At 41.1% G+C, this 15528-nt stretch overlaps 1 protein-coding gene and 1 long non-coding RNA gene across 9 annotated transcripts in view; one reads left to right on the plus strand and one right to left on the minus strand.

Annotated features, from left to right (window-relative positions):
* LOC148148791 (uncharacterized) overlaps positions 1-14063 on the minus strand; it is a 42821-nt gene extending 28758 nt beyond the window's left edge. The window contains exons 1-2 of the long non-coding RNA XR_015758654.1: positions 13907-14063; positions 4109-4171 (exon numbers count right to left, since the gene is read on the minus strand). This is a non-coding gene — a long non-coding RNA (uncharacterized LOC148148791). The remainder of the gene's footprint in view (positions 1-4108; positions 4172-13906) is intronic.
* dlg3 (discs, large homolog 3 (Drosophila)) overlaps positions 1-15528 on the plus strand; it is a 546829-nt gene that overhangs the window by 203850 nt on the left and 327451 nt on the right. For 3 of the 8 annotated variants that reach the window (XM_043704753.2, XM_043704754.2, XM_043704755.2), the window contains exon 1: positions 14246-14714. The exons of the other annotated variants lie outside the window; for them this stretch is intronic. In XM_043704753.2, the coding sequence (XP_043560688.1) occupies positions 14394-14714 (321 nt within the window). In that variant the 5' untranslated portion in view covers positions 14246-14393. Of the gene's footprint in view, positions 1-14245; positions 14715-15528 lie in introns of those variants that run through there. 8 annotated transcript variants of the gene reach the window in all.

The following is a 15528-nucleotide window of genomic DNA, read 5'->3' on the forward strand; positions in this document are numbered from 1 at the left end:
TCCTTTACGTTTTGCTCCACCTACATTCTTACTTTCAGCAACTGCTGTGCAAGAACACCCAGACCTCATCACACCTCAGTTTTTCCAATTCAAGACCATTCAGATAATAATCTGCTTCTATTTTTACTAACAAAGTGGACATCATCACATTTATCTACATTATACTTCATCTGCAGTGCACCTGCCCACTCACTCAACTTGTCCAAATCAGACTGAAACATCCCTGCATCCTCCTCATGGTTCACCATCCCACCCATCTTTGTGTTGTCTGCAAACTTGGAAATATTAAATTTGGTTCCCTCATCTAAACCATTGATATATATTGTGAATAACTGGGGTTCAAGTGCTGATCCCAAAGGTACCCCACTGGTCACTGTCTGCCACTTAGAAAAAGACCCATTTATTCCCTCTGCTTTCTTCATATCTGCCAAGCGGTTCTCTGTCCATATCAGGACACAACCCTCAATCCCATGCATTTTAATTTTACATGCAGATCTTTTATGTGGAACCTGATCAAAAGCCTTCTGAAACACCCTGTAAACCACATCCACTAGCTCCCCATTATTTACTCCACTAGTTACATCCTCAAAAAAACTCCTGTAGAATTGTCAAACATGATATCCCTTTTTGTAAACCTGTGCTGACTCTGTCTGATTCAATCACTGTTTTCCAAGTGCTGTGCTTTTAAATAATTTATAATGGACTGCAGCATTTTGCCTACTATCAACATCAGGCTAACCAGTCTATAATTCCCTGTTTTCTTTCTATCTCCTTTTTAGTAGTGGGGTTACATTAGCTGCACTCCAATCCATAGTAACTGTTCTTGAATCTATAGAATTTTGAAAGCTAACCATTCAGGCACGAAATAATTTCTGGGCAGCTATCTACACAGTGCACATCCCACCCACCTCTTTCAACAGGGTCAGCCTGATTTGTCCCTGTGAGCCTGCCCCACTTACATTTACTCGAGGCGTCCAGCACTGCTCCTGGTCTAGTGCCTATTGCAATCCTATTAGTGGCCACCAGTCTGGATGGCACTTTAAAGCCTGTGGTCAGGGCCACTCTCTGTTTAATAAACAGAAAACCAAAGAACCACAGATGCTGGAAATCAGAAACAGATTCAGAAATTGCTGGAAAGCCTCTGAGGGTCTGACAGCATCTGTGGGAAGAAAGCAGGGTTAACACTTCAGGTCCAATGCCTGAAGAAGGATTACTGGTAATATTAACTCTGCTTTCTCTCCACAGATGCTGCCAGACCTGCTGAGCTTTTTCCAGCAACTTCTGATTTTGTTTCTCTCTTTAGTAAATCTTGGATAATTTAACAGCAAGAAATGCTCATTATGATGCAAAGCTTTTTTTTTCCATTTGAAGCAACAGCAATGCTTTGCATTTTTGTAGTCGATCAGACACAAGTCACAAAATGGAAGCTTTAGCTCAGTTCCTTTATGTTTTCACCTGAAGGGGCAGAGAGGTAATATTTCCAACCACACCCATTAGTTTAATTATAAACAATTTATCGTAATGGCCAAATTCCAATGAAGCTTTGTACGCAGACAGGGTATGGTCTAATGTAGTTACTTGTGGCAAAGATATGGATCCTGGTATGAACCCTGGAAAATTTTCAAGTACTCATTGGCATCAGGTGATGGAGAGAATTGGTTTTTCTTTTTTAAAATGTTGTGGGTTGTTTCATCAGTTTTTGCCATCGCTGTTAAATTATGAACAAAGTTCTCAGAGCATATTATTGGCTGATGATTGGCCTAAAGCCTCCTAAGTGAGGTCGAATCTCTTATTAAAAATATTTTACTTTTCAGCTTATTAGTTATCGAGCATCAACCAGGCAGAGAAAGCCATAAGGAAGTGTTGCTTAAATGTAATGACATTGGGTTAACACAGCATGTTAAGATATGTGCTTTACTGAGTGCATTACAATGGAAAACAAATTGTTCTTCATAAATTGTGTATTTCTTAATTATTTTCTTTAGTTATTTATTTCTAACAAAATCCAGAAAATAAATGTAAAATATTTAGCCATGATTTATATTTGAAGGAACCGTTCCAAAAGATATACGTGAGGGACTTGAATTGAAAACATCCTTTCCCTTTTTCTGATGGATGCCAATAGATCTGAAAGGATAGTATGGAACTATTTGATGGTCTGTTTCATTTTAGAGTCATTTTCTACAATATTTCAGAGATGAGGTCTGCTTCACAGTTTTCTGGAGAAATTCCTGATGTATATTATTGCTCCTTTTCAACCTTTTATGTAAAAATATCAGCAAGAATACCATCACCCAAAGCCACCGTGGGAATAACTATTTTATCCAGGAGAATTGTCTCTCAGTTTCATCAGCTGCAACTCTGCCACTTCAATGTGGAATTCATGTATAGATAATCATCAATTGCTACGCCAAGGTTTTTGAAGTTAGTATTAAGTCATGACTAACAATTGCTATTAAAGTGCACTTCCTCCCAATTTTAACCATGCTCCAAAAAGCCAAGAAAAACAATTCGAAGGAATGCGTACCCTGGTCACAGACATAACTAGATGTGCATTATTATGCTACCAAATGCACAACCTTCTCTGACAAGCCTGGTCTGTTGCTATAGCAACAGATAATTATTCAATTTAGCTATATTTACATAAGTACATTATAATTTTCAGTAATAGGGGGAGAAACCATTAGGCCTTGCATGTCAACCACTGTGAATTAACATCATTGTAAATCAACCCTACCTACTCTCCTCATCATATCTCTCTAGTCATTTTCTGTCTGGAAACACTTACAAATGTTTCTTGAACACATTTCTCTTATCCCTTTCAATAACATTTCCTGGTAACAGTGCAGAAATGTCATAATCTTTAGTGAATTCCTTATGCTCCCATTCTTAATTTCTTACGTTTTAGTTTGACACCTTTCAATCAGACCGTTCACCATATTAAACAATTTGTTTTGATCAACTTTTTCAATTTTCTTGAGAATTTCAATTTGATCATCTCATATTGTCCCATTTGAAATAACTCCTCACAAATACTTGATATCCACAATCATCTTTATTAATTACTTCTTAGCTTAGCATAGCCAACAATACATTACGTAAAATCTCAAAATCAAAACTACATTCTGCACTCTCTATTAGACCTCCCAATATCTTATACAATTCCAGTATCAGTACAATCTCTATAATTTATGAGCTTGTACCCTATTCATCTGCTAATGGAACCTAGCATCTATTTCACTCTTTTCTATTATGGCAAAGCATTTTATTGACAATTTCGTAGTCTTATCCAGTATAGCCATTGATTTATTTCCTAATCAGCACAGTGTGTTATGCTGTGCTGCTATCAGAATGAATGGCTACATTCATTCTGATTGCATAGCTTTATTTGTAACACCAGCATGAAAATTGAAATATTACAAGAGAGGAATGCACTCAGTAAAACACATACCTTAACATGCTTTGTTAACCAAATGTCATTACAATTAAGCAACACTTCCTTAAGGCTTTCTCTGCCTGGTTGATGCTCTATAACTAATAAGTTGAAAAGTAAAATATTTTTAATAAGAGATTCGACCTCACTTAGGAGGCTTCAGGCCAATCATCAACCAAAAATACGCTCTGAAAACTCTGCTCATAGTTTAACAGCGATGGCAAAAACTGATGAAACAACCCACAACATTTTAAAAAAGAAAAATCAATTCTCTCTATCTCCTGATGTTATTGAGTCCTTTAAAAATTTTCCAGGATTCATACCATGATCCATATCTTTGCCACAAGTAACTACATTAGACCATATCCTGTCTGTGCACAAAGCTTGATTGGAATTTGGCCATTACATTTTGAGAAGAAATTGTTTATAACTGAACTAATGGGTGTGGTTTGAAACATAAAGGCTTCAAATAAATGATATCAAGTGGAAATACTTAAGTCAATTTTCTTAAGCAATGTACATTTTTTCTTTCAAACTAGTTTTGTCTCTCTTTAAAATTTGCTTTCTCTTCATTGAAGTTTACCATTCCTAGCTAAAGTGCAAGGCATTGAATGGTCCCTGCACCATTCTGGCAGAAAGATTAAACTGGTCAGCATTTTATCCTGCAATCCTTACCTGAGAGACTGTAAGTCAGTGATCCATAATGGAAGATGGTGACTTGTGATAAGGCTTTTGAACCTGAGAAAGGGCATAGAAAAGTGAGGGAAGGTAATGAGATATTCACTGATTAAGAGAATAGACATGTTCACTGCAGCATTGATCATTTCTGAAGCAAGAGATTGATACTAATAACATCTGTCTGCAACAGTCTGTATGTAAGCAGTGCCATGTTGATAAGGACCCAGTATTATTCTTGAATCAACTGTCAGAAATACATGAATTTAAGAATTGCAAGTAGATGTAGGCCATTCGGCCCTTTAAGCCTGCTCTGCAACTCAATGTGATCATGGCTGATCTGTTTGTGTTCCAATTTTGACATTCCCATCTAACCTTTGATTCCTTTGCCTAACAAGTATCTATCACAGCCTTAAAGTATATTCAATTACCCCATTTCCACCACCTTCTGAGGCACATTAATCTAAATTCATATTGCACTCCGAAAGCAAATAAAATTCCTCTCATCTCTGTCCTTAAAGGACAACACTAATTTTAAAACAGTGTCCTCTAGTGCTGGCCTCATGTTCAAAATTATGGACAGAAGTTTGCTACGTGGAGTTAAAATAGCTTTGTTGAGTAAGATTAATGGCACCCAGTTGACTGTCACTGAGAATAATATTCCTCACACAAACTTCCATTCTTCATTTCATTTATTATATCTCCAGGCGCTTGGGCATCTTTCTTGCAAAATTGCATGACCAGAGACAGAAGCATTCACCACACTGGGACTCGCTAGTTTCCATATCTCTGGCTTTGTGTTTACAGCCCACCTACACATTACTTTACGTATTGCAAGCTAGGAACTGCCCCTCACTTTGGTACTTGAATATTATTGCTGAACACATGACCCAGTGGAAAGGAAAGCTTGGTTTTTACTTTGTCGACAGAGGCCTGGAGGTTTGATAGTTGGGGTGATGGAGAGGAGGGCAGTCTGTTTTTAATCAACTACCATAGGATATATGCCACCAGACGCAGCCAACTTGAACACAGATTGCAGCTCAAGTCAGTGCTGTGTCCTGAGTCATAAGGAATATCAGCAGTTTGGAAGAAAGATTAATGATCATACATGATCTGGAAGGGTTAGTGCCACCATCACACTCACAGTGCCAGCGCTCACTCCAATTCTGCCACCGCACAAACATCTTATCAAGGTGCATGGACTGCATGTATTACATGCATCATATCTACTGGAATAGCATTCCACCCACCTCATTCTCCCAAACGATTAATTCTTCTTGCCCAGTGCACTGCTACTCATTCACAAAGGACCTCTCACCACTAACTACTTTACCAAATACTTCCATGTACTCAATCCCTTCCTTTGTCTCATTGCAGTAAAAATGGTTCATCCCTGACTTGATAACTCAATATCCCGACTAACCTATTGCACTTATGTACTATAATCTCTGGACTGCTTGCACTTGACCTGATCCTTAGACTGTGAGAACAATGATCCCCAGATTCTAGTAGGACCAACTTCCTAAAATTGAAAAATCTTCCTAACTGACTTGACTAACACCCTGTAGTGTAATTAGATGAGTCCCTTGACTAACTGGTCATACCACCTGACTGACTATGAACACCTTTAAACCCACTGAGGATTGCTCTACTTTGATTTTCGTACTTGCCTTTTACTTGGAGAAGTGTGTTTACCACATAAACTGGTAGCACATACTGCAGATCTGAATTTGCCATAGAATGTATCGCTATGACTCTGTGGCTATGACTCCAATGGTGTCACATATGTGTGACACTCCCTGTCTGACTGCCGGATTAACTGTTCAGTACACTCCATTCACAAATTGCCTGCCTGTCCCCCCGTGCTAAAAAGCAATGTGAGGCAGAGACTGGCAGCCTGTAACTGAGCATTAAAGACTGTGTGTGCTCAGAAAATAATATGAGCCACAGAGAAGCTGGCAATCTATAAGTCAGTGCTGAAGTCAGTGAGTGTGTGCTCAGAGAGGCAAGCAGACTTCACGTTAGTAGTAAAGTGGGTGAGCATTAAGAAATTATAGAATCAAAGAATTTTACAGTACAGAAGGAAGCCATTCAGTCCATCATGACAGTACTGGCTCCCAAAAGAGCTACCCAGCTAGTTCCATTCTTCAGTCCTATCTCAGTTACCTTCTAAATTCATCACTTTCAAATATATATCCAGCCTGCTTTTGAAACCTCATATGAAATCAACCTCCAACACACTCCCAGCAGTACATTCCAAATCCTACAACTCTGAGTAAAGAAGTTTCTCTTCATCTCACTCCTAGATCTCTTACTGACAGTCTTAAAATTTTGACGCCCAGTTACTGACATACTAACTATTGGAAACAGAATATTCTTCTTTACTCTATCAAAATTGTTTATAATTTCAAACACCTCAATAAGGTAATCGCTTAATCTTTTCTGGGCCAAAGAAAGTAAGCCAATTTCTGTCATCTTTCCTTGTGTTTAAAATCCCTCATTCCTGGTATCATTCTGGTAAATTTCCTTTGAATTCTCCCAGTGCTTTAACATCCTTCCTTAAATAAGGTGTCCAAAACTGAACACAATATTCCATATGTGGTCTGACCAATGATTTATAGAGGTGCAACATCACGTCCTTGCCTTTATATTCTGTGCCTCTGTTTATAAAGCTAAGGATCCTATATGGTTTTTCTATCCATCGTATGGACCGTACAGCATCCTCACGTAAGACAAAGGGTGGAAAGGTTTGCTTTTTAATCAACAACTTGTGGTGCACAGACGTTGCAACCCTGGACAGCCATTGCTCCCCAAACCTTGAATTCCACACCAAACCTTGAATTCCTCATCATCAAATGCCGCCCTTTCTATCTATCACAGGAATTTACCGCTGCAATACTAACTGCTGTGTACATACCGCCACAAACAAAGGTTGAGGAAGCTCAGGATATACTGTACTCCACCACTAACACCCTGGAGACAGAACACCCCGAGGTCCTGTTCATTGTAACTGGCAACTTCAATCAATCTGAGCGACAGGGAGAGGCTGAACAGGATGGGGCTGTTTTTCCTGGAGTGTCGGAGGCTGAGGGGTGACTTATAGAGGTTTACAAAATTATGAGGGGCATGGATAGGATAAATAGACAAAGTCTTTTCCTTGGGGTCGGGGAGTCCAGAACTACAGGGCATAGATTAGGTTAAATTAGATTACATACAGTGTGGAAACATGCCCTTCGGCCCAACAAGTCCACACTGACCAGCTGAAGTGCAACCCACCCAGACCCATTCCCCTACATTTACCCCTTCACCTAACACTAGGGGCAATTTAGCATAGCCAATACACCTAACCTGCACATTTTTGGACTGTGGGAGGAAACCGGAGCACCCGGAGGAAACCCACGCAAACACGGGGAGAATGTGCAAACTCCACACAGTCAGTCGCCTGAGGCAGGAATTGAACCCGGGTCTCTGGCGCTGTGAGGCAGCAGTGCTAACCAGGTTTAGGGTGAGAGGGGAAAGATATAAAAGAGACTTCAGGTGCAACTTTTTCACGTGGTACGTGTATGGAATGAGCTGCCAGAGGATGTGGTGGAGGCTGGTACAATTGAAACATTTAAGAGGCATTTGGATGGGTATATGAATAGGAAGGGTTTGGAGGGATATGGGCCGGGTGCTGGCAGGTGGGACTAGATTGGTTCGGGATATCTGGTCGGCATGGACGGGTTGGACCGAAGGGTCTGTTTCATTGCTGTACATCTCTATGACTCTAAGCCAATCTAAGGAAGGTGTTGCCCAAGTACCACCAGAACGTTACCTGCCCCACCAGGGGCCCGAACATTTTAAACCACTACCACACCACTGTGAAAGATTCCTCCCGCTCCATCCCCCATCCTCATTTCGGGAACTCCGACCACAATGCCGTATTTCTTCTCCCGGTTTACAGGCAAAAGCTGAAGCAGGAGACCCCCTCACAGATCCAAGTACAGTGCTGGTCGGAGAAGGCAGAGGATTAACTCCGATGCTGTCTGGAATCGGCTGATTGGGTCATGTTCAAACAGTCCATAGGTCCAGTGGGTGAGTACGCCACTACCAACACAGACTTTATCAGCAAGTGTGTGAAGGACTGCATACCAAGGAAGTCAATCCGGGTGTTCCCCAATAGGAAACCCTGGATGAATCAGGACATACAGAACCTGTTAAAAACCAAGCGCGTCAGGAGACCCACTCAAATATAAGGAATCCAAGTATGACCTTCGCACAACCATTAAGACAGCCAAGGACCAATCCCGATTCAAACTAGAGACCCAGACAGACACCCGGCAACTATGGCAAGCATTGAATGACATCACAGGTTCTAAAAAGAGACAATGCAAGATAACAGACGATGACACATCCCTCCCAGATCATCTCAAGCCTTCTATGCTTTGAGCAGAATTTCAGCGGGGAGGAGTTTGACAAGTCCTGACCCAACAGTCACTGCATCATAGGTCAGATCAGTTTTCTTTCGTGTGAATCCAAGGAAAGCAATGGGACCAGGTGGTGTACCAGGCCATGCACTCAGAGCATGCACAGATCAACTGGCAGAGGTCTTCTCAGTCATCTTGAACTTATCCCTGTGGCAGGCCACTGGCCCTGTCTGTTTCAAGAGGGCCAACATCATCCCTGTGCCTAAGAAGGCTCATGCAGCATGTCTCAATGACTACCGCCCAGTAGCCCCAACTTTGGTGGTCATGAAGTGCTTTGAAAGGCTGGTCATGGCATTAAACAACTCCAGCCTCCCCACTACCCTTGACCCTCTCCAATTTGCCTATCCAACTAACAGATCCACGTCACTTGCTCTTCACTCCTCCCTCGAACATCTTGACACCAAGGACAGCTATGTAAGAATCATACTCATTGACTACAGTTCAACCTTCAACACTATTATCCTCTCGAGACTGATTACTGCACTGAGAACAACTTAAATCTCAATGCCAGCAAAACCAAGGAACTCATTATTGACTTTCGGCAGGATGTTACTCTTGCCCCCCTACAAATTAACAGCACAGAGGTGGAACAAGTGGAGAGTGTCAAGCTCTTTGGAATGGTCACCCACAACAAGCTTTCTTGGACTCTTCATGTGGACGCATTGGTTACAAAGGCCCAACAACGTCTCTTCTTCCTCACGCAGCTGAGGAAATTTGGCATGACAGCAAATACCCTTGCCAACTTTTATAGGTGCACCATCGAGAGCATTCTGTCTGGATGTATCACTACCTGGTATGGCAACTGTACCATTCAAGATCGGAGATGGTTACAGAGCATGGTGAACTCTTCCCGGACAACCACAAAGGCTAACCCCCCCATCTATAGAATCCATCTACCAGACCCTCTGTCAAGGAAACGCTGTCAGCATTCTCAAAGATCCATCCTACCCTGGCAATGTTTTTCCATAATCTCTACCATCAGAGAGAAGGTACAGAAGCTTGAACATGCACTGGCCGGTTTCAAAACCATTTCTACCCTACTGTTGTTAATGGACTCACAAACTCTTAACATTCACATGTACCTGTGGTTTTGTTTTTGCTGCTGTTTACCTATTATTTACTTATCTATTCTACTCAACTCTGCCTGTACTGCTCGCAGGACAAAGCTTTTCACTTTGCTTTGGTACACGTGACAATAAATTCAATTCAATATAATTCTTAACAATTGTTTCAACTTGCCTAACCATCTTCAGAAAATCCTGCACATAAACCCTGAGGTTCCTCTGCTCCTGCACTTCCCTCAAAATTGTGCAAATGACCCTATATTGAATCTCCATATTTCTTCTAGAAAACTAAACTAAGAGCCAAATGATGCATCTTGTGCAAATGCATTTGCCTCTGTATGTAAAGCAATCTGGCAAAAGCATAAAGTCATAGGCATCTCTGAATTCAAAATCAAAATGGTGTTTTAGTTGGTCTGAGAGCAGGCATGATGATGTGTGAGCTGGTGGTTTGCTGATTCTAACTTGGGTCGATGAAGGGTTCAGATGATTGGAGAGCATGGATCATACAGGGGTGTTGTTCTGAAGAAGCAGAAGAAGCATTTGGGAAGCTACCAGATACCTGCTTTGATTTACATGTTTGGAATTTGCACAATCTGGTTTCTTAGTGAACAAGAGGAGAATTGCAAGAGATGTAAGTAGGGTTTAAATGTGATGTAAATGCATGGAAATAAAACGAATACTGCTCAATGACAAGCTTCTGAATTTGCCTTATTTGGCTTTAAATCATCATTAAGAATCAGGTTTTATTATTCTCTCCACATTTTCCTATCTTTTTTGCCATTACTCATGCCACACCAGAGAGGGGAAGTTTCATCCTTTGTGAAAATATCTAAGTAAAAACCAAAAAATCTGTGAATGTACTAGTATGGAGGAAAGGAACAGCAGGAGAGGAAAAACAGAACAGTCACAGCATCCCGCAAAGAGTGACGGACAGAGTGAAAGAGAAACTCTTAAAGATAAATCAACAGACGATATTTTCAGAAACAAAAACAGAAATTGCTGGAAAAACTCAGCAGGTCTGACAGCATCTGTGGAAAGAAATTAGAGTTACCATTTTGGGTCAAGTAACCCTTCCTCAGAACTTGAAGCAATTATTTACTCGTTAGACATGAAATGAGATTATTATTCAAACTGTGAAACAGGCCGATTGCAGTCAGGTTGATGAATCATTTCATAAGTTTTATTTTATTTACTCGTGAAGTCTGGGCATCTGGCCAGCATTTATTGTTTGAGGTCAATAAGCTCAGCTCCAGGACTCTCTGCAGGAATTCCCTAGAGTAGTGTCTGTGGCCCAACTATCGTCAGTTTCAGTGAAGGAACAAGGATATATTTCCAAGTCAGTATGGTGAGTTGCTTGGAGGGAACTTGCAGGTAGTGGTGCTCCCCTATATCTGTTGTCCTTGGTCCTTATAGTTTGAAGTATGGTTGTGGATTTGAAAGCTGCTGTCTAAGGATTTGGTGAATTTCTGCAGTGCATCTTTTAGATAGTACACACTGCTGTTCCTAAGCATCAATGGTGTATGGAGTGGATGCTTGTGGATGTGGTGCCAATCAAGCAGGCTGCTTTGTCCTGGATGGTATCAAGGCTGTTAAGTGATTTTGGGGCTCCACCCAGGCAAGTGGGAAATATTCCATCACATTCTGACTTGTGGCTTGTAGCTGGTGGGGAGTCAGGAGTTGAGTGACTCGCTCTTGTGACCACTCTGTTTATGTGGCAAGTCCAGGTGAGTTTCTGGTCAGTGGTAAACCCCAGGATGTTGATAGTGGGGATTCAGTGATGATAACACCTTTGAATCAAGGTGCATGGTTAGATTGTCTCTTATTGGAAATGGCCATTGTCTGGCATTTGTGTGGCATTTGTGTGGCGTGAACGTTACTAGCCACTTCTCAGCCCAAGCGTGGATATTATCAGATCTTGTAGTATTTGAACATGGACTGCTTCAGTATCTGAAGAGTCATGTATGGTGTTGAACATTCCCACCTCTGACCTTATGATGGACAGAAGGTCATTAATGAAGCAGCTGAAAATGATTGCGCCTAGGAGAGAACACTGAGGAATTCCTGCAGAAATATACTCGAGCTGAGATAATTGACCTCCAATAACCATAAACATCTTCTTACCTGCCAGGTATGACTAGATCAAATCCAGCCTTGATGCTAAGGACTGTCACTCTCACCTCACCTATGGGTATAAACTCTATTCTCCATGTTTGAACCAAAGCTGTAATAAGGTAGAGAGCTGTAATAAGGTAGAGAAACCAAACTGGGCAGGTTATTGCTGAGCTAGTGCTGCTTAATAGCACTTTTGAAGACCTTCCATTACGTTATTCATGATTGAGAGTTAACTAATGAGTGGTAATTGGCCAGGTTAGATTTGTCCTGCCGTTTATGTACAGGACACACTGGCCAATTTTCCACATTGGCAGGTAGGTGCCAAGGTTGTAACCATACTGAAAGAACTTTATTAGACAAGCTCTAGAGCACAAGTCTTCAGTACTGTTGCTGGAATGTTATCAGGACCCATACCCTTTGCAGTATCCAGTGTCTCCAACCATTTCTTGATATCAAGCAGAATGAATTGAAATGGCTGAAGCCTGGTATATGTCATGTTAGGGACCATAGGAGGAAGCTGAGGTACACTTCTCACACTTCTTAGCTAAGGTTTGCTGCAAATGCTTCTACCTTATCTTTTGCACTGATGTTTTGGGCTTTTCTATCATTGAGGATGGAGATGTTTGTGGACCTTCCTCCTCCACTGAGTAGTTTAATTGTCCACCACCATTGACAACTGGATGCTGCAGGACTGCAGAGCTTTGAGTTGATCCGTCGGTTTTGGGATTGCTTAGCTCTGTCTATCACTTGCTGCTGAAAGACAAGGGATGTATTTCCCATAGTTTGGGAAGTTTCATGAAAAGTTTCTTCTGTGAACCCTGGCAACTTTTCTCAAGCAGTTTTACACTGCTCATTTTGTTAAGTAAGCTTCCACCTTCACAACCCAGCCCTTATGCTCAGCAGAAGCTGATGTGTTCATCAATGCCAGTGCTTTCTGATGTTATGCTGCCAGTGCCACCTTTAATTCCAACTGTACATCATTTCCAAGCACTGCAAATCAGTAATTCACCATCATAGTGTGTCACTACACAATTCCAAGGAAGTTGCCTAAGAGAGGCAAATTGATAGCCCACTTTGGTGACAGGGACTTCGTTTGCTGCTGGACAGGGTGTTGGAGAGGAGGCTCATCATCTTTTTCCCAGGGCAACAACAGCAAAGGTAAGTGCCATCATCTGCTCCATGCTATGTCATGTTGTAATCCAGTGATGCACCCACCTCCCATCAAGGCTCATTGTCTATCATTGTCCTGACTGCAGTGATATAGCAGGTTTGATTGTATCCAGGATTTGTAATCTACATAGTTGGTTAATGCATGAGGTACACGTGCAAGTGGCTGATTGACTGTGGCGTACTGAGGTGGATATTGTGCTGGACTGACTGTGGCGAGACCCCCTGAATATCCCCTTAACTGGACTAAGGACTACTCCCTAAGATTTTCAGACTTGGCTGTTTTTTTGAAGCATACTCACTTTGCTTGCCGCTAACCTATGGCATCAGATGCTTTGGATATAACAGTAATATAGCACAGGGGGTACAGCAACATGACTGCCCCCTGCACAAGTTTGTAAAAATTATGATAATATGCTCAGAAAATTAGCATGCAAGACTCCATAAAGCATGTTTGGCAAAGGTACATTTTCAAGGAAGTAATTTTGAATCAGTAGTGCAAAACAAGAGACAATGAAGTGTTACCCTACTTTACTCCTCTCCTGTTTTTCTATTTCTGTTAAAGTCAATGAAAATAAAAATCAAGACTGATGTAAGACAAGCTGTTGATTCACTCATTTCAACCCTTCACCCAAAGTTATATTTACTCCCATTGTTTGTATATGTGACACATGTTGTGAAACCTACTGACAACTGGTCACCAAACAGAAATTCAAATAAGCAATTTAAAAATAACAAATATGATCTCTCAGAATAACTAAGCCCAGTAGGGTAATAAATAGTTCACGTTATAATCCAGGACCCAAAGGTAATTTCAAAATTGTTACATTTTGAAAATTAGTCAGGACGAACATTTTATGCTAGTTTGCTTAGAATTAGACATCACTCTCCCTTCATCTGGCATATCATAATGATAGCCCTAGCAAGCTTCTGAAAGGTCCTGATATTGAGCGACTAGGATGTACTAATCAAGTCCTGAGTTTACTCACCAGAGCACATTCATCAATGCAGATGGTGTTTCATAGCAGTCAAGGGACGAAGGGCAACAGTTCCAATCCCTAAGGTCATCATGAAAGTGCTCCTTAATATCAGTGCTGCATTTGTTCATAGTGGTTTTATTGGATTTCTAACAGCAGGATATACTGAAGTGATGCAGGCTACTGATGCTGCTGCTGACAGAGCTAGGTATCTGAATGCTGTTCTGTGCAGCATATTGATTGGTGCTGTCTGAGAGAAGGTTGCTGGAGGGATGCTTGCATCCTCAAGTCTATCACTGGCCAGCATCGAGCGCTCTGCAGTTCCAGCTTTCGCCTCCGCTGGCAAGGTCTGCCATTAACAGCAAGAAGCAGCAAAAAGAAGAAAGAAGGGACAAAGAACGGGGACTATTTCATTCTGGATTGAAAATAAAGAAAAAAATTTAATTTGTTTCCTCTGACTCCTAAGGTGGGAAAAAGAATTTGAACAATAGTGTTGGTCATGAAAGCAAATTTACACAAGAACCATCATTGCTGCAAGTGTCCAGAGTGCTATGAGGCAACCAGGATGGCAGCTCTTCGACGGATGGAACCACAGAATTACACTGAATGGCAGCATGAACCATATGGATATGGTGGTTTCAGCTCACAGACGCTGCCATCTTCATCCGGAGCTGCTGCCAGGAATAAAACCAAGCTCATCCCAACCTCCCGTGATAGTGGACCGATTAAAAGCCAAAATAAGAGCGCACCGAAGGTAAATGGCAACAGTGGTGGATGGTGGCCGGAGTGTACATGTTCTACACGTGACTGGTATGAACAGGTATGGCTATAATATTTTTTCATTTAAAATCTTTTGAGAGCTGTGTAGTGAGGGATATAGCCTAAATGCAGTAGTGGAGTTTGGTGCATCTATCTGCTTGAATGATTTTTATGATACAATCGTGAAATATGCCATCAATAATAATTATGTGCATTCTCTACTCATTGCAATTGTGAATTTTTGCAGTGAATGAATAATTTGAATTTCTATTGTTCAGACCCTGCAATGGTATGTGCCATCCTGCTGTAAATCATGAATAGGCTTTAGTTGCTTTTTTGTAGGCTTATGTTTGTCATTTTCTTGTAACCTGTTATCATGGGTTAGTAATATCTTGGAGGAAAATAAATCCCAGCTCCACATTCTATCCCATCTTAATCCTAACCAGTAGAGAAAGCTAGGAAAATTATTACTGTGAAATAAAATGGAGACTGAAAAATCATTCACTGTACAATATGAATAGGAGCTATTATGAGCGGTTGATCAAAAGGTTTTCATTGGGGCTGCTGCTAGGATACAGTGAGATTTTTTTCAATACATGCTGAAACATATGTATGGCATAGATTCACATCGTGATTCGCCTGTTGAATTTGTTACAAAATAATTCTGAGAAAGATTCTGGTGTTTAGCTGCAATCTTTATTGTTTCATTCATTATAATGAAGTGTGACATGTCCACTATAATTTATCTGAATAGACTCAATGCTTTGGATGTTGCTCCTGCGCCCCCCCCCCTAAACAAGCAACACGGCTGATTGCATTAGACTTGCATCAAGCGCAAATGTTTGTGCAGGGCTGCACCATCCTGGAGGGAGTGG

The sequence above is a fragment of the Chiloscyllium plagiosum genome, unplaced genomic scaffold (genome assembly GCF_037043375.1).
Source record: "Chiloscyllium plagiosum isolate Xiang-an unplaced genomic scaffold, Cpla_swu_hap1 HiC_scaffold_11, whole genome shotgun sequence".
NCBI classification, from domain to species: Eukaryota; Metazoa; Chordata; class Chondrichthyes; order Orectolobiformes; family Hemiscylliidae; genus Chiloscyllium; species Chiloscyllium plagiosum.